Raw genomic sequence first — 21,003 nt, 5'->3', positions numbered from 1 at the left:
TCTCCCCAGGCCCTTGATAATAAATTCTTATTCTTTTGTTTGCTTTTTTTCCCCTAGTACTTGACACAATCTTTTTGTATGTTAATACAACTCATTAGGTTATGCTTTCTTTGGTCTTTTGTTAATCTAGGAGTATGTTTTAGTCCCTTTGGATTTTAGCAACTCCTTGTTCTCTTGGTGTTGATTTTTGAACTATCATGTTCCTTAATACAACTTCTGAAATAGCAGCCTAAAGCCTTTTTTTTTTTTTTTTTTAATTTTTTGGTCACACCACAGGGCATGTGGGATCTTTGTTCACTGACCAGGGATCGAACCCACGCCCCCTACATTGGAAGCTCGGAGTCTTAACCACTGGATCGCCAGGGCAGTCCCAAGCCTAAAGCTTTAATTTAAAACCTCTTCAAGTTCTAGGCATGCCTGACTATAGTAAACAGACCTACCTTAATGTGTTACTGGGACTTAATTTCACTTTCAATGTTCTATATCTTAAGCATGGTGGAGGTTACAGGACTGCATATATCTGCCAAAACTCATTGCACTTAAAGTGTCAATTAATATAAAGTATGCATTAAAGCTGTTTAAACATTTTCAGGTTTATTTTTCCTTAGCAGCTTTCAGTCACTAAAAACTATAACAAGTTCATTGTTTGTATATATTCAAAAAATTTGAGCACTACTAAGCTTTAGGTACTAGGAATACAATAGTGAACAAAACAGAAATACCTGTTATCATGGAACTCTCATTCTAATGAGAGGTGGTTGGAAGCAGATATAAGTAAAACATACAGTATGTCAGATGTAATGAGCGCTATAGAATAAATGAAAGCAAGGGATGGGGAGATAGGGTAAGCACTGCAGATGTAGGTAGGAGGCCTCACTGAGAAGGGGTCATGTGAGCAGACCTTTGGGAGGTAAGGAAAGGAACCATGTGCATATCTGGGAGAAAAGCATTTCAGGAAGAGGGTAAGTGCAGTAAGTAAAGTGCAAAGACCCTGAGATAGAAAAGTGCCTGGAATGTTCAGGGAACAAAAAGCTGTTCCTGAGGTCTTGCCAGTGGTTGTCATGTGGGAAGGGGAGGGCCTTTCTACACTCTTATCTCCAGTTTTTCAAGAAAAGCCAGAAATCTGGGTTCTTACAGGAGATTTAAGAAAAATGTGATATTCATAAAATGGAGTATTGAGCCATAAAAAGGAATGAATTGCTAGTTCATGCTACAAAATGGATAAACTTTGAAAGCATTATACTGAGTGAAAGAATGCAGAAGACCACATATTGTATGAATCCATTTATATGAAATGTCCAGAATAGGCAAATCCATATAGAAAGTGATTAGTGGTTCCCAGGGGCTGGGGGGAGAGGGAATGGGGAGTGACCGCTAATGGGTACTGGTTTCTTTCTGGAGTGTGATAAAGCTTTTCTGGAATTAGTAATTTGCTAATGCCTTGGCAAAAGCATACATCACTGATGAACCTGAATATAGGCAAATGTACTATAGATGTTATTGGCATTTGGCAAATTTCAATATAACCATATCTTTCCTGCTTAGAAGAAGGCAGCAAAGAATTTAACTTACATCTTATATTTCAAAGTTGTTTGATACCTAACATTTACTATGTTCTAGGCACTGTGCTAGGTTCTTGCTATTATGTGATTTTTTTTTTAAACAAGTTTGGGATTATCCATGCATTTTATTATTATTTTTTAAAATATTTGTTTATTTATTTTGTTGCACCGGGTCTTAGTTGCAGCAGTTGGGCTCCTAAGTTGCGGCTCAAGCGCTCCTTAGTTGGGGCTCACCAGCTCCTTAGTTGTGGCATGCGAACTCTTAGTTGTGGCATGCATGTGGGACCTAGTTCCCTGACCAGGGATCGAACCCTGGCCCCCTGCATTGGGAGTGTGGAGTCTTATCCACTGCACCACCAGGGAAGTCCCTATTATGTGATTCTTAATCTTAAGAGCAAATTATGACACCCATTAGGATGGCTAGCATCAAAAAAACCCCAAAATAATAAGTGTTGGTGAGGATATGGAGATATCAGAACCCTTGTGCACTGTTGGTGGGAACACAAAATCATACAGGTACTGCGGAAAACAGTATGGAGTTTTCTCAAAGTTAAAAATAGTTACTAGATGATCTACAAGTTCTACTCTGGGCATATATCCAAAAGAATTGAAAAATAGGGTTTCGAAGAGATATCTGTGCACCCATATTCATAGCAGCGTTATTCACAATAGCCAAAAGGTGGAAGCAACCCAAGCGTCCATTGATGGATGAATGGATAAGCAAAATGTGGTACAAACATACAATAGAATATTAGCATTAAAAAGGAAAATGACATATGCTATAACATGGTGACCCTTGAGAACATTATGTTAAGGGATATAAGCCAGTTGCAAAAAGACATACTGTATGATTCCACTTATGAGGTACCTAGATTAGTCAAAATCATAGGGGCCAAGTAGAATGGTGGTTCAGGGACTGGGGGAAGAGGAATGGAGACAGATGGTTTAATGGGTAAAGAATTTCAGTTTTGCAAGAAAGTGTTCTGGAGATGGGTGGTGGTGATGGTTATGCAACAATGTGAATGTACTTAATGCCACCTCATGGTTAAGACGGTTATTTTTATGTATATTTTACCACAATTTAAAATTAAAAAGGAAACACTTAAAATAAGTTAGAATAGAATATTCTAAGAACAAGGAAGGTCACTTGAGGTTTTAACTTCTTAGGGACATAATGCTGTAGGCTTGAAAATTTTTTTCAACTTGTTATTTAGCACACTGTTCTATAAATAAAAGCTGAGAATGGAAAAAAGTAAAGTATGGCCTGAAGGTCATACAGTCAGCAGTAGAAGTAGTTGAGAACCTCATTTCTTACCATATACAATCTAGCCCCTCAATTGGTGCAGTCAGCTGCCTTCTCAGCTCTTACCATGGTTGAAGAAACTGAGTGGCACCATCGTAAAGGTAGGGTCTCCAACTTCTTCCAAAAATCCTGTTTCTCATGATGGCTATTTGAAATCTGTACCCATAATCGTCCTGTTTTTCCAACTCAGGTATGAACTCCCTAACTTCTAGCTCTTCTCCCCATCATCCCCCAATTAGTTGTATCGACAAAGATGCTATTACACTGTCCTCAGAGGATGAGGTATCCAGTCCTTCCTGTATTAGGTAGGTACAATTGCACGTGATAAGAGCCCCAAATAAGCGGTTTAAGAAAAATAGTTCACTCTCTAGGAAATAGTCTAGAGAGAAGTCCAGAACTGGTTTGGAGGCTCAGTTCCTTGAAGTTCAGTTCCTAGATTCTTATCTTGCTGCACTACCAGCAAGGCCTCTATCTAATGGTCCCAGATGGCTGTGGCCTCATTTCTGGCAGCAGGATGGGAAAATAAACCAACAAGCGGGCGAAGGGAGAACTTGTGCTTTCCCTTAAGGAAAGTTCCCAGGACACTGTTGCAGGATACCTCTGCTTATCCTTTTGGCTCCAGTGGGTCACACGGCCACAGCTAGTTGGAAGGGAAGACGGTGAATTTAGTCTCTTCTAAGGGGTCATGCCCCAGCTAAAATCCTCTGTGGAGGAAGGGAAGAGCAGATATTGGACAAGTGGCTGTGAGCCACACCATCTCCCTGTGCTCTAGATCCCATCCCTTCCTGGCTCCTGAGGGTTCTTGTTCCAGCACTTAGCCCTTCTCTCCCCTTGTTTCTCAGCGTCTCTCTACTAACCTGTCCCTTCAGTAAGTAAGTGCAAATCTTGCCCACCTCCCATCCCCCTCTGCCGTATGTAGCCTTCTAGCTCTTGTCCAGTTATTTTGTTTCTCTTCAGAAACAAAATAACTGGCTTCCCCACTGCCTTTTCACAGGTCAACTTGCTATAATCAGGGGTCCTGGGCCATCATTGCAACGAAACTGGTTTTGCTGAGATCTCTGACCTCCTACTTTTTAATATGGTGGACCCTGCAACATTCACATTCGACACTATTAACCATCTTATCTTATTGAAACTGCCACCACTCTCTTCTGATTTTAACTCTTCAGGTTCCTTTGCTAGACCCTCTGCTGCCTACCCCTTACATTTTAGTATTCCTCAGGGTTCTGTCCTTGACCCTCTGCTTTATGCTGTCTCAGCTGGCAATTTGTCCATTTCCACAGCCTTCCTGTTACCTGTATGCTGATGCCTCCAGAGCTTTATCTCCAACACTTATTCCCCCTCCCTCCCAGCTCCAAACCTGTATACCAGCTGGCTTCCATGTATCTTCTTAACTTTTTATTACAGGAGTGTTCAAACATAAGAAAAGTAGAGACGGTAACATAATGAATTTGATAGCTATCACCTAGCATCAATTATCTATACCTGGCAAGGTTTCTCACCCCACCTCCATACCTTCTGAAGCAAATCACAGACATCATTTTGTTTCATCTGCAGATATTTCATTATATGTCTTCAAAATACAAGAATGCTTTAAAACCTAACTACAATACCATTATCACACCTAAAATAAATATCAAATACCAGTATTGTGGAAATATAATTTAAAAATATCTCCCATCTGAGAACCTATCCACAAAGGTGGTAGAGAAGGAAAACTGTTTATTATTGAATAAGCATTAAATCGGGCGATCTGATAAAAGACTGCAAAGACAAATCTTACTCTTTTCTATAGCCAAGCAGGTGCAACACAATCCATGTTTTCGAGATTAATAACTAGTCCTCCAGTTAGAGGACTTTGATAGTTGACCTTTTGTCACATGTAGCTCATCCTAACTTTATCATGGAAATTGGAGTGATTACCGGTTAGCTGATTGGCTTTATCTGGACAGGAAACAAACTTCTCATATCTTAAAGGGGGGGGATAGTTTTTTGGCAAATTGAAGCAAGGGGCCCACCACTCATACCCATAGAACTGGGAGGTTGGGGCCCTAGATGTTTGTATTTCAAAAAATGGTTCCTGGGCTTCCCTGGTGGCGCAGTGGTTGAGAGTCTGCCTGCCAATGCAGGGGACGTGGGTTCAAGCCCTGGTCTGGGAAGATCCCACATGCCGCGGAGCAACTGGGCCCGTGAGCCACAACTACTGAGCCTGTGCGTCTGGAGCCTGTGCTCCGCAACAAGAGAGGCCGCGATGGTGAGAGGCCCGTGCACCGCGATGAAGAGTGGCCCCCACTTGCCGCAACTACAGAAAGCCCTTGCACAGAAACGAAGACCCAACACAGCTAAAAATAATAAAATAAAAAATAAAAATTAAAAAAAAAAGACTCAGTGCTTTCACTGCTGTGGCCTGGGTTCAGTCCCTGGTCGGGGAACTAAGATCCCACACACACACACACACACACACACACACACAAAAATGGTTCCCAAGTCCTTGAGGAAACATTCCTGGGTTGTGAGGCCTATTTAGTCATTATAAAGATTACATACATGTGAAAAGGACAGAGAAAGAAATTCTGAAACACAAGGGAGGAGAGAAGTTTTTACCCTTATTTTCAACAGAGATAATTAAGTCTTTTTTCAACTTGTATCTGCCCTTACACCAGTTAATGTTCACATTGCCCGACTGATTTACACTTTTTGTGTTTATCTTTTTACAGTTTGAGTTTGGATCCAAATAAGGTCTGTATTGTTATCTCGTAAGTCCTTTATAGGTCCCTCCTGTTTTCTTCCTTCTTCCTTGCAGTTGATCTGTAGCGGAAACTAGGTCATTTGTCTGCAGAATCTCTCAGCTTGTATTTTGCAGATCACATCCCTGTGGCATCGTATGACGTGTTCTTTGTCCTCTGTATTTCCTTTCTACTGGCTATTGGATCTAGATCCTTGGTCAGATTCAGGTCCAGTTTTTTTTTTTCTGGCGGCTCTGCTTCGTAGGTGGTGGTATACACTTCCATCAGAAGTGATGTCGTCAGCCATTGAACACTGCCTAGATTTGAGCCATTAACTTGTTTCCACGTATTATCAACAGGATAGTCTCTAACACCCCAATGTCAGAGTATCCAAAACTGAACTTACCATCATCTCCACTCCCTTCCCCTGTGGTTTCTCATCTCTGATGGTAGCAGAGCCAGAAAGCTGGAGGGTAAACCTTCTCTCTCTCCTCCACACCCCTCTAAGTATTGCTGGAATCTTGTCAGTTCTGTCTGTCTGGTCTTTACAGCCCCTCTGGGAGCTGCTCTTCTGCAGGCCAGGCCATTTTCTAGAGGCCACCAGATCACTAGATTAACAGTGCAGATTTTTTTTTTTTTTGGTCTGTGTTGGGTCTTCATTGCTTCGCACGGGCTTTTCTCTACTTGCAGTGAGTGGGGGCTACCCTTCGTTGCAGTGCGCAGGCTACTTATTGCAGTGGCTTCTCGTTTCGGAGCATGGGTTCTAGGTGCGCGGGCTTCAGTAGTTGAAGCACGCTGGCTCAGTAGTTGCGGCATGCGAGACAGTGCAGATTTGATTTGTCACCTCCTGACTTGAACCTTAGTAGCTCCCTGCTGCATTTAGGACCTGGGCCCTGCCCCCTCCTCCTTCCTCATCTCTCTGCAGTCCTCCCGATGGACCCTGGGCATTGTTCTGTAGGGTTGAAGGTATGTGCTTCTGCTTGGCAAGCCTTTGCCCTTTCATTCCTGGCTAAAACCTTCAGGATTCAGGCACTGATTCTTCTGAGAAGTCCCCTTGGCTCATCCTGGGTCTGAGTCAGCACCTTCCCCTGTTCCCATCACACCCTGTGCACAGCTGCATCATCGCAGTTTGCACCGGCCTGTGCTTTCCCTGCCTGTCTTCTGACCAGGCTGTGAGCTCCCTGAAGGCTGCAACCAGGTGCACAGTCAGCACACAGTTAGCGTTTGTTGAAGGACGAAATGGGGCAAAGCATCCAGGCTTTCTCCTGGAACTTCATTCACATCGTGATCCGTGGGATTTTCCCGGGTCACTATTTCCTTACTCTCAAAATGGTTTGTTCCTCAGAAGCCCCCTGGTTTCCCAGGTTTTAAAAATGTTTAAATTGAATAACTGTCATATATCAAATTTTAAACTCTTACAAGGTGTTGGGCTACCAGTTGATGAATTTAGTCAAGCTAAGTGTTGGTAAGTGGCAGTGGCTAGTTTTTGCCTCCTTTTTTGAAACATACTTATGCCAGGACCTAAGTAGCTAATGATGACTGCTTCAAGGCTGACCTCTAGTTGCTTTAGAAAGGAGTGGCGTTACTCCTTTAATATCCAAAATAGCACATTCAGAGGCCTAGAACCTAAGGGGATTACTGTGGTTGGTTTAAATAATTTAATCCTTGAATAAATTTACTTGTCCCTCTCTATTAATGACCAAGCTCTCTCTTTTTTAAAAATAAGTTTATTTATTTATTTATTTATTTTTATTTTTGGCTGCATTGGGTCTTCGTTGCTGTGCGTGGGCTTTCTCTAGCTGAAGCGAGCGGGGGCTACTCTCCGTTGTGGTGCGGGGGCTTCTCTTGTTGCAGAGCACGGGCTCTAGGCTCGCAGGCTTCAGTAGTTGTGGCATGTGGGCTCGGTAGTTGTGGCTCGCAGGCTCTAGAGCGCAGGCTCAGTAGTTGTGGCGCATGGGCTTAGTTGCTCCGTGGCATGTGGGATCTTCCTGGACCAGGGCTCGAACCCGTGTCCCCTGCATTGGCAGGCAGATTCTTAACCACTGCGCCACCAGGGAAGTTCCCCAAGCTCTCTTAATAGTGAGGGTGTATTCCTATAATAGGTGTGGTAATGCTAGGATTTGAAGAGAAGAAAGCATCTTTTTGGCCCCCTCCTCCATCCCAAGAAGCCAGAACCACAGAATAGGAAAAGAAGTAGAAAATACCTTCCTGTGTGACCTGAGAACTGAGTCACAGCAGGGTGTGGCATTGTGGTTAGGGCTTTCAGAGAATTGGTGTTCCAAGTGAAATCGCCATGCCTTTATATTCTTTTATAGGGAAGGTAGAAAATTTGAACTGTGTGTGACAGCTGGGCTCCTTAGGAGCTATTTCAATGAGAAATCAGTGGGCCTGTGTATGTTTGCTACTTCTCACCAAAAACTCTTGTTCTTATCCAAATGACATAATCGTATTGCAAACAAGTTTTGGGAAGTCTTAGATTACACCATCTATTGCAAAGAAAAGGGTAGGGTGGGGAGAAAAACCACAGAGATGCCTCATGTAGTTGAACTAATAATGTAACCCCTAGCCCGTGTAGGGCTTTTCCTTGTTATCTCATTTCAATCCTTGTAACGGACTGTGTGAGGTGGGACAAACTTAGAGACTGAACTTGGTTGGAGATCTTGACTCTTCTGGGAAGTTAGGGACCAAAGGACAGGGATTCTTTCCTTCATGTCTGTTGTGGCCACTTGACCCACTGTGGCCACCTCATCTCCTGTGCGCTCTGCTTTCAGCCTGGAGTAGCGTGGAATGTGGTGTCTGGTTTGTTGAGGTTCCTTGTGAAACTCACCAGGATGCTAGCCGAGGTATGGGTCAGGGAGCTACACATCTGGACTGGTTAACTGGCAGAGCTGTAGTCACTAGCCCTTTAAATCCTTTCTGGAACAAGGTGGAGCATCAAGAATTTAAAGAAGAAGAAAGATCACATATTCTGAAAAGCAATATTTTAGCCCCAGGGATTGTCGCTGTCTCTTCCTGTGGTTAGATATTGGAGTAGCTTGAAGTTTTGTCAGCATGTTAACAACAGATCTTTTTCTCAGAGAAGCTTAACAGTCTTGTTCTGAACGAGGGAAAGCGGTTATGTTGCAGTGACCCGTAAAGCCACAGGAACCCTCCTCTTACCTCTGCCCCCGCCTGTGCTGGAACCAGGCTGTCAGGGTGCCGTCAGCTGATAGTCTGCCCAAGAAAGCCTGAGTTGGCTCACCATGGTCTTGGAGGTGCTTGGAGGGTTGACATGAGTTGGGTTCAGAGGGGCATACATTACTAAGCCTACCCTCAGCAAATGGTACACTGTTCTTCGAGAAGTTCGGATGTGGCTGGAGAACCAATTAGCAGGAAACATAAATGGTGCTGCAAGTCATCTCAGTTACATGTCTTGAGCCAAACTTTTGGGCTTGTTTTGTATTGGGATTTTTTACTCAAGGATCACATTCATGCAAAGGCATCTATTAACATCACGTCTGTATCAGCTGATCTTGAGGTAAACTCCGACAGATGTTAGATGGCCATGTCTGAAGTGACTGGCCTGGATGCCCGGGGTCACCTTCCATCCTCGAGCCCCTAGTGCCACTGTCCTTGGTCTTCCTCATCCATGGTCTTCACTGCCTCTGAGAACACCTCCTGTTGAACAGGAGAACAGAGTGGGGAGGAAGCGGGTGTCAAGAGGGTTGGTTGGAGCAGTCTTATGAGGGACTTTGAAGAAGTGAACTACAACAAATAGGTGTACTTGTGTGATATGATTTCTTTCCCTAAAGCACCTAACTTATTTTGGAGGCTGGGTCTAAGGAAGCAAAGAGCTGATTCTTAGATACCCCAGGACACATGGTTCTTGAGGTTGGTTGTACAGCCTCTGGGAGGTAAATACACTAAACAAAATTCAGACCCTTGCATTTTATTGGTGGTAGCCAAATGAGTTTACCTTATATAACAGTCTCTTCAAAGGTTATTATCCAAATCACATTTTAGGGATAAGAGAAATTCTGCTTACTTCAAATGACCTGAATTAACTGGCATTCCTTTCCTAGTTTAGACTTAGAGTAACACTGCAACTGTTTTCAATAGGCTGGTCTTCCAGGTACAACTTTGAGGTTCTAAGAATTAGCAGATGCCATCCTTTAAAATATTGGGAACTCCCTTTCTGTGGGATGAAATCTGCTGTGTACAATATTTGAGTCTATAACTTTAAGAGCCACCAGTGTTCTCTCAGCACCAAATAAGAACTCAGAGTCTTTGTTTTTCTGCATGTTTCACTGACTTGTTATTCCTGACAAATCATAAACATTCATCCTATTCAAGGACAGTTCAAAAAACTGTACACTAATAGACTCTTTGCTTTTCTCCAAGTCTAATATTCTGCCAGTGAGCTACCTGTGGCTTGGTAGACTCGCCCGTGTGTCAGCCCACCTCAAAACCCACCTCTCTTGACTTGCTGGGAGGCTTGGGAGCAGCTGCAGCTGCCTGTAAGTGGAAGTCAGAGCAGCAGAGAGAATGGGCTACCCTTATGCTATCAAAATGCCTGCTCACTCATTCTTTTGTGAGTCTCTAACCAAAGAAGGATTCAGGCTTGCTCTAAACAGTTGGAGCTATTTAACTTTGCTGAATTTCTTCCTCCAAAGTGTGTGGATAATCATACCAGCAGAGGAAGTAAGGATTAGTAGCTATTGTAAAGCATCTAGCTAGCACTGTGTGGTGTGGAGAAAGACAGTTTTGTTCCTTTTCCTTCTTTCCTGTCACTGGCTTCTTTCAAGGATTCACTGGTGATGAGGGCCCTGAAATAGAAGTGCTGTCCACAGACGCTGCTAACGTCAGATAGGGCTGTTTGGATTTCTTCCGGTTGCATCATTCTGTGGATGCACTTGTGTTCTTGTTCCACTCCAGTGGAACCTAAGAGGTTTATCAAGGCCAAAAGTAACAACCGGGCCTAAAACATCAGAGTAGTAGTCCGTGTATTTTTATTACCAGCACTGGGGAGAGAAGCAGTGAGGTGGTGCCAGTGTATACAGAGCTTGACTTTTTCCCACTGCAAATGAAAAATGAGAGCCCTTTCCAGCCGGTTCCAAATCTGTTTGATATGAGAGCTTCCTTGGAAGTTTCAGGTTTATTTCATCCTACAATGCCTTCTAAAAGAGGAAAGAGCAGCAATGAAATATTATGTCTCATCTGATTTAGACTTGCAGATGAGTTGACCTGAAGCACAAAAAGTTTGAGAAAGGGACAGCTCTCTTCAGTATGACAGATATTCCATGTTATAATGTTTGCTTTTTTCACTATTATTCCAAGATTCTTTAAAATTACTGAGACCATTTATCTTTTGAACTAGAAGAACTTGCCATTGCACTCTGCTAAGGTAATTGCTTTATCATTACTCAGTTCATCCTGCTCTTGACAAAAAATTAACCTCCCATCAGCCTCTCTACTCCTCAAAAACCGGCCTACAGGTCATAATTCATGTTCCCTATAACCTCCTTTCACTCCTTTAGCACTCATTGTCCCTAGTCCTTATTGGGAATTTAATGTGGAAATCAAAGAGCAGAGTTGGGAGTCATATAAGGTGGGCCACTCAGGGCCTCTCAAGGTATTGATCCCTTCAGGGGGTCTAGCCCTCAGCTCTGTGGGTCCAGGAACAGAAGTCTTGAAGTGTGCAGAGTTTATCAGGCTTTCAGACCCGGAGACTCGTGCTAACCATGATGTATAAGCCCAAATGCCCGTGCGTAGTTTCAGTGAGCAAGAGTCCTTCTGGCATCCACTGTCAGGAAGCCCTCTTGCTGGTATGAGGGCAACTGGGAAACTAAGTGAATAAGCAGAAGGCTGTTTGGTGAGCAAGGAATCGGAACCCACCATCCAGGCTGTGAATTAAGCTGGTGATTCACTCCACAGAGTTACATGTTTAATGACCAAAATACTTTTATGAAATTCAGTCTCTCTTCCATGGCGAGTGTTGCTGTAAGACTATCAAATTCTCTTAAGTTCCCTTTTTAAGCGTTCTGCAGCTTTATTCTGGTAAGTAAATAATAGCCCAGTTTGTAATGTTTTCTGTCGTACTTATCTAAGTCTACATCCTAGATTCCATGACTGGACTTAGTGTTCCCCAAGTTCTATCACTTAACCACCAGGTTGATCACTTTAATTCCCATGTATTTCTTTTTTTTTTTTTTAATTTTATTTATTTATTTATTTATGGCTGTGTTGGCTCCTCGCTTCCGTGCGAGGGCTCCCCCCAGTTGCGGCAAGCGGGGGCCACTCTTCATCGCGGTGCGCGGGCCTCTCACCATCGCGGCCTCTCCTGTTGCGGAGCACAGGCTCCAGACGCGCAGGCTCAGCAATTGTAGCTCACGGGCTTAGTTGGCCTAGTTGCTCCGCGGCATGTGGGATCCTCCCAGACCAGGGCTCGAACCCGTGTCCCCTGCATTGGCAGGCAGACTCTCAACCACTGCGCCACCAGGGAAGCCCCCCCATGTATTTCTTATTGGTCATGGAAGGATTAAATGAGTTAGTCTTCAAAAATTAATATTAACATTATTATTCAATTAGATTATAAACCTTTTCTAATTATACACCTAATATAAAACGCCAGTCAAGCCATGGCGTCTTGCACCTAGAGATGCTGAGATAAACATGGATATGGAAGTTAAAACATCAAGTATAGGCACTGCCATTCAAATCTGTCCCGCTCAAGACTGTGTTGCAACAATGGCAAGACCTGATATTGACTTGAAAGTTAAAGTTTCATTTCTCTTAAATCTAAAGTGTCCTTCCATATTTTGAGATTTAGTAAAGTACATAGTGATGCTACTCGTGGCTTTTTTCTTTTTAAAAGATTTTAAGAAGATTTTTATAGATGTTTTATTTTTTCTCTTGGTTCTCAGTGTCTTTGGCCTGTTTTCATATTCTCCTAACCTTCAGCACCTTTCCTTCTTATTTGGTCATCCAGATCTTGGTGGTGATCCCTTGGTTGGGTTTATGTTCCAGGCCATTGCTTCTCAAATCTCTACATTCTCTCAGAAGTTTGGCTTTGGATTGAGTTTGGGTTCAAGAGGTAAAGCTCAAACTGTACAATTTATATTCAAGATTGGTCTGTGCTAGTCTTAATACAGATCTTTAATACAAGTCTCTGCAAACATTCAGATGTCTATCCTGTGACCACTTGCCCCTCCCCTCAACATACCTGGATTCTAGTTTGAGAAACAGGCCCGTAAGAATACAATCTATGCTAACGTTCTGTTTGCTCAAATCCTTTGGTAGTGTTGGATTAGTTAGTCCTCACTCTAAATCCAACCATTTTATTGATATAAGTGGTTAAGATTGAAAGACTGGTACTTACACTAAAGATTAACATGTAGTGACTAATGTCGTAATTTGCTGGAATATGTGAACCCTGGGTGGGAACATATTACAGCTTACTGTCAGAATATACCACTAGTTCATTCTGTTCGTCTGTTTTAAAGTCTGTGCCTTTACTGGCCGAACAGGCTACTCAAGGTGGATGAAGCAGGAGGAGTGGCTGGCTCTGTGCTTCATAGGCTTGTAGGTGATAGAGAACTCGCCCAGGTAGTGGCCAATAATCTTGGGCTTGGTTTCCACCTGGGTGAAGGTCTTGCACGCCCACCACCTGGGCAGGATGATCTTCAGCACCTACGGCTTCTCTTCGGGCCGTGCCCCCAGGCTGGCCCTGCCCAGGTGCTTTTGCCACAGCCGCAGGGCACTGTGCAGCCGCGGCACTGTGTCCGCGTGTCCAGTGCCTGGTCTAGGTGCTCACCAAAGCGGATGACCTTGCAGAAGGTCCGCTGCTGCTTCTGCTCCACTTCTGCCATCTTGTTGGCTCCTTGGAGAGGACTCTTTTTTTTTTAAAATTTTATCTATTTAGGCTGCGCCAAGTCTTAATTGCAGCACGCAGGATCATCGCTGTGGCATGTGGACTCCTTAGTTGCGGCATGCATGCAGAATCTAGTTCCCCCACCAGGGATCGAACCCGGGCCCCCTGCATTGGGAGTGCGGGGTCTTACCCACTGGACCACCAGGGAAGTACCTTGGAGAGGACTCTTTAGTTCTTAAAGTGTCAGAATCAAGAGGGAATCGTTGAGATGCAAACCAGAGTCAAGAATACACACTTCGCGGCAGACGGCCTGAATTTGGATCCTGATTCTGGCACCTAGCAACTGTGTGACCTTGGGACCTTGCTTCAGTTCCCTCAGCTATAGCATGGCATACTATAGTTGCCTAATAGGATTGTTGTGAGTCTTAAGAATTTCTGTTGAGCAGTTGGAACAGTGTTTGGGATCTTGTAATAACTGTTAAAGCATCCTAAAATTAAGAAATATTTAGGTCCTCAGACTGGCCTTTTTTCAAAAAAAGTGTGTAATGTGAAAATTCCTAAGTATGTTTCTTTGTCCTAAATTAACAATACTTAATTTTCTTAAAATCCTGCCAGTTCCTCTCAGTATTTTATTTTCACTCTGTAACTCAGGGATATCTGAGGTCTTACAAATTGCTACCAGTTTTGTGATTGTCAGGTTAAGTTAGTGAACATTTCTGGGCTTTACTTTCTAAAACCCAGCTTCTTTATCTGCAAAATGGTGTTCCTAACAGGATCTACCCCACAGGATTGCTGGGAGGACTGAGAGAATCCTGCCACTGTCATGTGACGTTTTGAGTTACCATGACAATAAGTATGATGTGTACTTTGTCACAGTTATTATTTGTGGCCCAGGCCAGTACGAGTTGTAATAACATATATTATAATTAATCTTGTCATCCCTGTTTCTAGGCTGCCACCTTAAAGACTTCGGAGACTTGAGTTTTACTCCAGTTCCCAAAGATGATCTCTATAATAACCTGATAGTGAATCCTCGCTCAGTGGGCCTTGCCAACCAGGAACTAGCGGAGGTGGTTAGTAGAGCAGTGTCAGGTGGCTACAGCTGTGTCACCGTGGGAGGAGACCACAGGTAAGCTGGGAGCCAGGGGTGGTGGAGGGGCTGGATTGCCTCAGCCCATCAATTAGCTTCTTTGTCTCAGTTTCCTCATTTAGAGTAAAATACCCTTTCGAATTTTTAGCGTATAATGTGCATAGTATTTTCATGTCTAAGATCATGAACCACTGGAGAAAATATCACGTAGTATAAGGACAAGTTCAGAGTTAAACTAAGCGAAGTTTTTAGACAGTATGTTTCATGCTTATTTCTTGGAAAGCTTTCTTAAAACTGTCTCATGACTTTCATTTTGGTTATTTAGGAGAATTGGAGGGATCTATCGATAGGCTGAATTTGGGCTTTTTTTTTTTTAAAGCATTTCTGCTAATAGGTTTGTTAGAAATGCCCCAATTGGCACGTGAATACATTCTCTACCCTCCACAGTACTGTATTAGCCTCCTTAGGTGGCTAATACATTAGATCCTTCCTCTCACTGAATCAGCATGCACTTTATTGAGCACTGTTCTGATGAGTTCTCAAGCAGTGCTAAGGATTATGGGAAACTTGTGATCTATTAGGATTAAATGAAATAAATACACATGGAATGAAAAAAATATTGAATCCTACATCTCAAAAGGAAGAGATCAGTCTGGGCTAGAGTAGTCAGATTTCACAGGGAAGTGTGATTTGAGCTCAGTAATGAAGATTTTTTTGGTAGAAAGAAAAATGGCATTGAAGCACTAGGAATATCAAGCACTTCATACATATTCTCAGTTAATCCTCAAAATAATGCCATGAGGCAGATACAATTTTATCTAATTCACTGCTGGGTACACTGAGGGACAGAGGTTAGATAACTTACCCAAGGTATTAGGGCCAGGAAGTAGCAGAGCTGGGATTCAAGTCCACTGTGACCTCTATGGGCAATTAAATTTTCTTCTGAGATCCAATCTAGCAACTTCCCCTGAGGTACTCAGAGAGCTTCTCAGATCACTTAACGGAACTGCAAATGCAGGTAGGTTCCTCGTCAGGAATAAAATTTTAAGTAGAATAAGAAATAAGTCACAGGTTCTCTACCGAAATTGATTAAATAACCCAAGGGTGGATCTCTTGTCCCGTAGCTCAGTGCTCAAAGTTCATTTATTGTCTCTCTTCTGGTCAGCGTACTATTTGGGGACTGCTTATTATTGTAATTATCATAATCCTTGGTTTTCCTTTTGTTTGTGTCTAGATTGCAGCTCTATCACTGCTCCCTGTTTCCTGTTCAGTGCTAAAACCTAGGCTGTCCGGAAGATTCTAGAAAGGAAGGGATGTGTGTATAACCTGAACAGCTGTTGAATATTTTAAAGGAAGAGGCATTTTTAGGTCACTCAGCTCCCTTTAATAGTACAACATCCACTACTGCTTTAATTGTCAAACCAACTCTGACTTAAACGGGCTAAGATTATTTTCCCTATCTTATAGAAAGGGAAACTGCAGTCTAGATAGGTTAGATGACTTGCCCTATTTCACACATTTCTTCCTAGAAAGACCACCAATATTCTGACTTAATACAGTGCTTTTAGCGCCAGACCATGCTATGTCTCGAAAAAGTCCTATGTGGGACATGGAGCTTAAAATGCTACCTCAGACTGTACTGATCAAGAAAGATGACTGTAGTTAGTTCCTAAGATGCTTAAGCTGCATTTCTCATCTATGTCAAATTCTTTGGTACCTAGGAAGCTTGGGCAGCTTTCCAAGCACAATTTCATCAGCTATATTCCTACAGGTCAGACAGCACAGTTGGCTAATGCAAGCGGAGACCAAGGACAAGGAAAGCAAAACCCAGAAACACTTAATGATATTTGCATGCCATGCTAATGTATATAAGATAACATGGAAATAAACTTCTACTTTATTCAGTGATCTAATGAGGTCTTTAATTGGATTGCCCTGTTAACTTTGATGTCTTTAAAAACTTTGACTTCTTGTTTTAGGAAATATCACATAATCTTTCTAAACAGCTGTAATACTAATTTTTATCCTTAACAAGTTAATATAACTGATTCTTTAAAAGTAATTAGATCTCCCTGGTCTCTCAAGAGGTATTAAGTAGTATTAGTGAGTTGTTACATACAGCCCATATCATTTAACAGGATTTCATCTGTTGAACAAATATTTTGGGTCCTTTTCTGGACCAAGGCTAATGGATCCAATTAAAGGGATTTGGGGCCAGCAATGACACCTGTCACACTACAAGGATAACCAGTTGTCAGCTTTGAATCTTTAGAGCCTTCCATTTCTCTCTGTCTCTCTCTCTCTCTCTCTCTCAAGGCTCATCTTTGGGAACACAGTCCCAGGGACTCTGTCTCATCCAAATCTAGCCTCAATCTAGGGCCCTGACTTTGCCCTGAGGACAAAGTCTGAGCTGTGTTGGCTGAAGATATTTGTTAGTGATGCTTGCCAAGCGGAAGCCCTTTAATATTACTGTGTTTGTTCTTTGCAGCCTGGCAATCGGTACCATTAGTGGGCACGCCCGGCACTGCCCAGACCTTTGTGTGATCTGGGTTGATGCCCATGCTGACATCAATACACCCCTCACCACTTCATCTGGAAATCTCCACGGACAGCCAGTTTCATTTCTCCTCAAAGAACTACAGGACAAGGTTAGTGGGCTGAAATGAAGAGAACGTTGAACAGCTTGCAAGGGTTATCCTGGGGCTTTGAGAGTCTAGTTCGGTAACATTTCTGTGAAGGATGGGGTTATGGTGGCTGTAGTAATGCTTACCACTCCTTCATTTGTTCATCAAACATTATTTTGGACCAGACAGTCTAGATGCTGGGGACATAAAGATGACTAGGACATGGTCCCTGCTCTTAGGGGGGATCATAATCTCATAATAAAGGAATGTGGTGAGTGGGTAGTAACTCTAGTGATCTGATACACTTACAGCCCGAAGACTTCTTGGTAAGAACCTCCTAAGCCTCACTCTCAGACCCACTGGTCTAGAAGCCAAGTAAAACCATGATTACCTCTAGGTAATCTTTTCCCAGGCTGTTCAGAAGACATGGGAGACCATGCTAGGCATAGACTAGAATCTGTGTATCCCTCCCCTCAGTGAGGGACCAAGTTACAGCAGGACAGTACAAAGGTTATTCACTAGGCAGAATTCACATTTTGGCTGTTGGGGACTTGAAACGTAACCCAGTTGCCATCTCAAGAACCAATCTGTAAACAATTCAGTAGCGGGCAAAGAGATGGAAAGGCCTAATCAGCAGTATTCCTGCTATTTAGGTAAGTTAATGAGAAACCAAGGTCACCTTAAGAGAAGGTATTTTATTCTTCTTCAGCTGTGTTCTTCAGCTGCCCTTCTGAATCACTTCCACTTCTATCAGTTCCTTCCCAGATCAAGTGTGTCTGCTGCTTTACCCATATACTGTGGGTAAGAGGAAAAAACACACTGGGAAGCACACGGGGACTATCTTGATGAGACCAAGAATCCTTGATGAATCCTGTTCATTCCTCTCTTCATAGGTCCCACAACTCCCAGGATTTTCCTGGATCAAACCTTGTATCTCTTCCCCAAGTATTGTATACATTGGACTAAGAGATGTGGACCCTCCTGAACAGTAAGTTGATACATTAGAGTTGAGCTTTGGGCCTGTCCTGGCCACTAATGTTCCACTTGATGGGTTGTTTCTTGCCTTAACCTGTTGTAGGTCACTATGAAGACAACCCCCCGCCCCCCCACATTTGATTAAAAATGCTCTTTAAACTAAGGCTTCCTTCCTTTATATGTCACCAGTTTTATTTTAAAGAATTATGATATCCAGTACTTTTCCATGAGAGACATAGATCGACTTGGTATCCAGAAGGTCATGGAACAGACATTTGATCTGCTGATTGGCAAGTAAGTAACTACAATGGATATCTACTTCTAGGTCCCAAAGGGAACAGGGCAGATTCTCAGTGGGCAGTACACTTTAGCCTGTCTCTTGAGGATAATGACCTTTCTTTTAAAATAAAAGCAAAACATGTACATATAAAAAAATTCAGATAATTCAAAAAGGGAGAATATGAAATATAGGTCATATTTTTCTTCTGGGGTTGGGAGGGAAAACAGCTCTCATGAATTTCTCTTTCCATTTTTAATGCTTACCTTTCGAGAGGAGAAGCATTCAACTGTCCTCTTCTTCCCAGCCTCACTACTGCTTCATCTGCAAGTTTTATATTAAGCAAATCTTGGTAGTGTAGAAAGATGGGAGATGAATACTAATCAAATGCTAGTTTAGAACATTTTCCCAGTGCTGAGTCTTCATTTCTGGGTGATTAATTGCCACCTTGGTAGTATGTCATTTCTTAAGCTGTTAAGAAGTGCAAATAATTCACTGTATAGGTGTTTGCTGTATGTTAGCTTCAGCCATTGGACACCTGGGCTAAACAAGTTAGAAGTAGGAGATGGTAAGACTGCAAACATAAACTCAGAGTTAAGTTCAGAGCTGCTGTTATTCTCTCAGAGTATAACAGCAACTGCAACTGTAACCTAGATCAATCCAACTTAAACTAGAATCTGTCAGAACCCATGTCCTATGGAAGTGGGGAATTCCCTCTATTGATAGTTCTTAATGTAAGAGGCTCTGATGCCCAGGGTAAATCAGAAATACAAATTGGAGTTAGTCTGTCTGAGGCACACAGAACAAAGGGCAAAATTATGAAGTGGTGTGTAGGCATCTAACACACTCAATAACTTCCAGAATAGGAAATCTGGAAATGTGCTATAGTAACAAAGTACTAGGATTAACAGCAACAAAATCAAGGAGTTGCAACTGTAGGAAGGATGAATGTCCAAGTACAGCCCAAATGACTGTTCTTATTCTACTCCTTTCAAGAAGACAAAGGCCAATCCATCTGAGTTTCGATATTGATGCATTTGACCCTACGCTGGCTCCAGCCACAGGAACCCCTGTTGTAGGGGGACTGACCTATCGAGAAGGCATGTATATTACTGAGGAAATACACAATACAGGTAAGCAGTGATCAACCTGCTAACTACATAATATGCTGAAGCCTCTTGCCTGCCAGGGGATCTTTTCTACTATTACATCACTGCCAACACTGTTTTTGCTTAAATGTCTATAGCTGTAAGTCATGTGGTCAGGCTAATAAGGGACAGTCATTTAGAGGCATGTTTGGACCTGGCTTTATAACAAAATATGCCAAGGTAACACTGAATAAAAAATTATCTGTCTACTTAAACATGTAATAAATACAAGAATAAACTGCCAAACTGATGCAGTTCTTTGCATCTGAATTGTATAAAGGCAGATTAAGACTGAAAGCCAAGGCCAAATAGCTATAATTTTAACCCTGACACTAAGAGGTTGGTTCACTGGGAGTTAAGAATGTCAAGTTAAAGCTTCTCTTGAAGATGTTTCAAAGCTGGACAATACCTTGGGTCCTTTCATGTAAGTCTTATACTAGGGCTTGTTTGATAGGACTTGTAATAGGGGGATACTGGAAGATGAATGGCTGACAGAAAGATGAATGGCTGACAGGAAGATAAGTAAACTGAATGCTAGATCATTGAGAGTAGCTACAAGAGGTTACTATCCCACAACTCATACTCATTTGCAAACAGTTTCCATTTCTGTCAGAAAGCTTTTGGTTTTAAGGCTACTTTAAATGACCTCTCATTGCAAAATTTAAGCAACTACCACATGGTACTTCAATACCACCTTGTGAAATTGGGGTCAAAATAGCATAGAGACCTCACACTGAAAGGTCCAGGACCATAAAAAACCCTTGACTAGTTGGGATAGATATGGAAATTGAGAAATGGTCTCCCTGGCTCTGGAGCCTACCAGAGCCTTAGGCACTAAAGAAAGGGAAAGAATGCTTGTCTATCAGATCTGACAGGGGCAAGGTAGCCTTATTCTCAGACCAACAACTGTAGACGTTGTCAACTGTCCTTGGCCAGTGAACCTGGAAGTTCCATTCTCCATTCTGGTTCCCAGTAACACCACTTAGAGCACAGGTTGGTAACCTCTAGCACTTAGATGGGGCAGTGGTCATACCGTGTCCCTCCCTCCCCTGCTGCAATGTTATTCTAAAAGGCTGTCTGTCCTGACACTGTCAACTAGATAGATAAAGCAGTTTGCTTAAATTAATTTACAAGGTGGCAACAGTCTAGAAAAATGGGTAATATATATTTTTAATAGCTTGTACCCTCTTGATTTACTTCTGGGCTATGCAAAAGGTCCACGTTTAGTCAGTGGAAATCAGACACACAAGCCATCAGACACAGATGCACGTGCAGGCAGGGATTGGTGGAAACGCTACAGTACCATACCTGCTCATTGTAGTTTTGCACAGCGCACTGAACTCTGCATTGCTAATAAGGGACGGCACACTGAGCGGATGTAATAGCACTGAACAGAACATGTATCGATACTATAATGTAATATCGGTAAACCATTAGGTATATTCACCC

The 21,003-nt window shown here is 42.6% G+C and overlaps 1 protein-coding gene and 1 long non-coding RNA gene across 5 annotated transcripts in view; one reads left to right on the top strand and one right to left on the bottom strand.

Moving 5' to 3' along the window:
* Positions 1-19,396, bottom strand: part of LOC309655962 — a 37,499-nt gene extending 18,103 nt beyond the window's left edge. For 2 of the 3 annotated variants that reach the window (XR_014261077.1, XR_014261078.1), the window contains exon 1: positions 18,673-19,396. This is a non-coding gene — a long non-coding RNA (uncharacterized lncRNA). Of the gene's footprint in view, positions 1-17,829; positions 17,950-18,672 lie in introns of those variants that run through there. The other variant, XR_014261079.1, reaches the window with a different exon arrangement.
* Positions 1-21,003, top strand: part of ARG2 (arginase 2) — a 28,111-nt gene that overhangs the window by 5,724 nt on the left and 1,384 nt on the right. For both annotated transcript variants that reach the window (XM_082451838.1, XM_082451839.1), the window contains exons 3-7: positions 14,392-14,569; positions 17,019-17,178; positions 18,048-18,142; positions 18,319-18,423; positions 19,403-19,539. In XM_082451838.1, the coding sequence (XP_082307964.1) occupies positions 14,392-14,569; positions 17,019-17,178; positions 18,048-18,142; positions 18,319-18,423; positions 19,403-19,539 (675 nt within the window). The remainder of the gene's footprint in view (positions 1-14,391; positions 14,570-17,018; positions 17,179-18,047; positions 18,143-18,318; positions 18,424-19,402; positions 19,540-21,003) is intronic.

This window comes from Balaenoptera physalus (genome assembly GCF_965194825.1).
Source record: "Balaenoptera physalus genome assembly, chromosome: 2".
NCBI classification, from domain to species: domain Eukaryota; kingdom Metazoa; phylum Chordata; class Mammalia; order Artiodactyla; family Balaenopteridae; genus Balaenoptera; species Balaenoptera physalus.
This window is presented reverse-complemented; position numbering and strand designations above follow the sequence as displayed.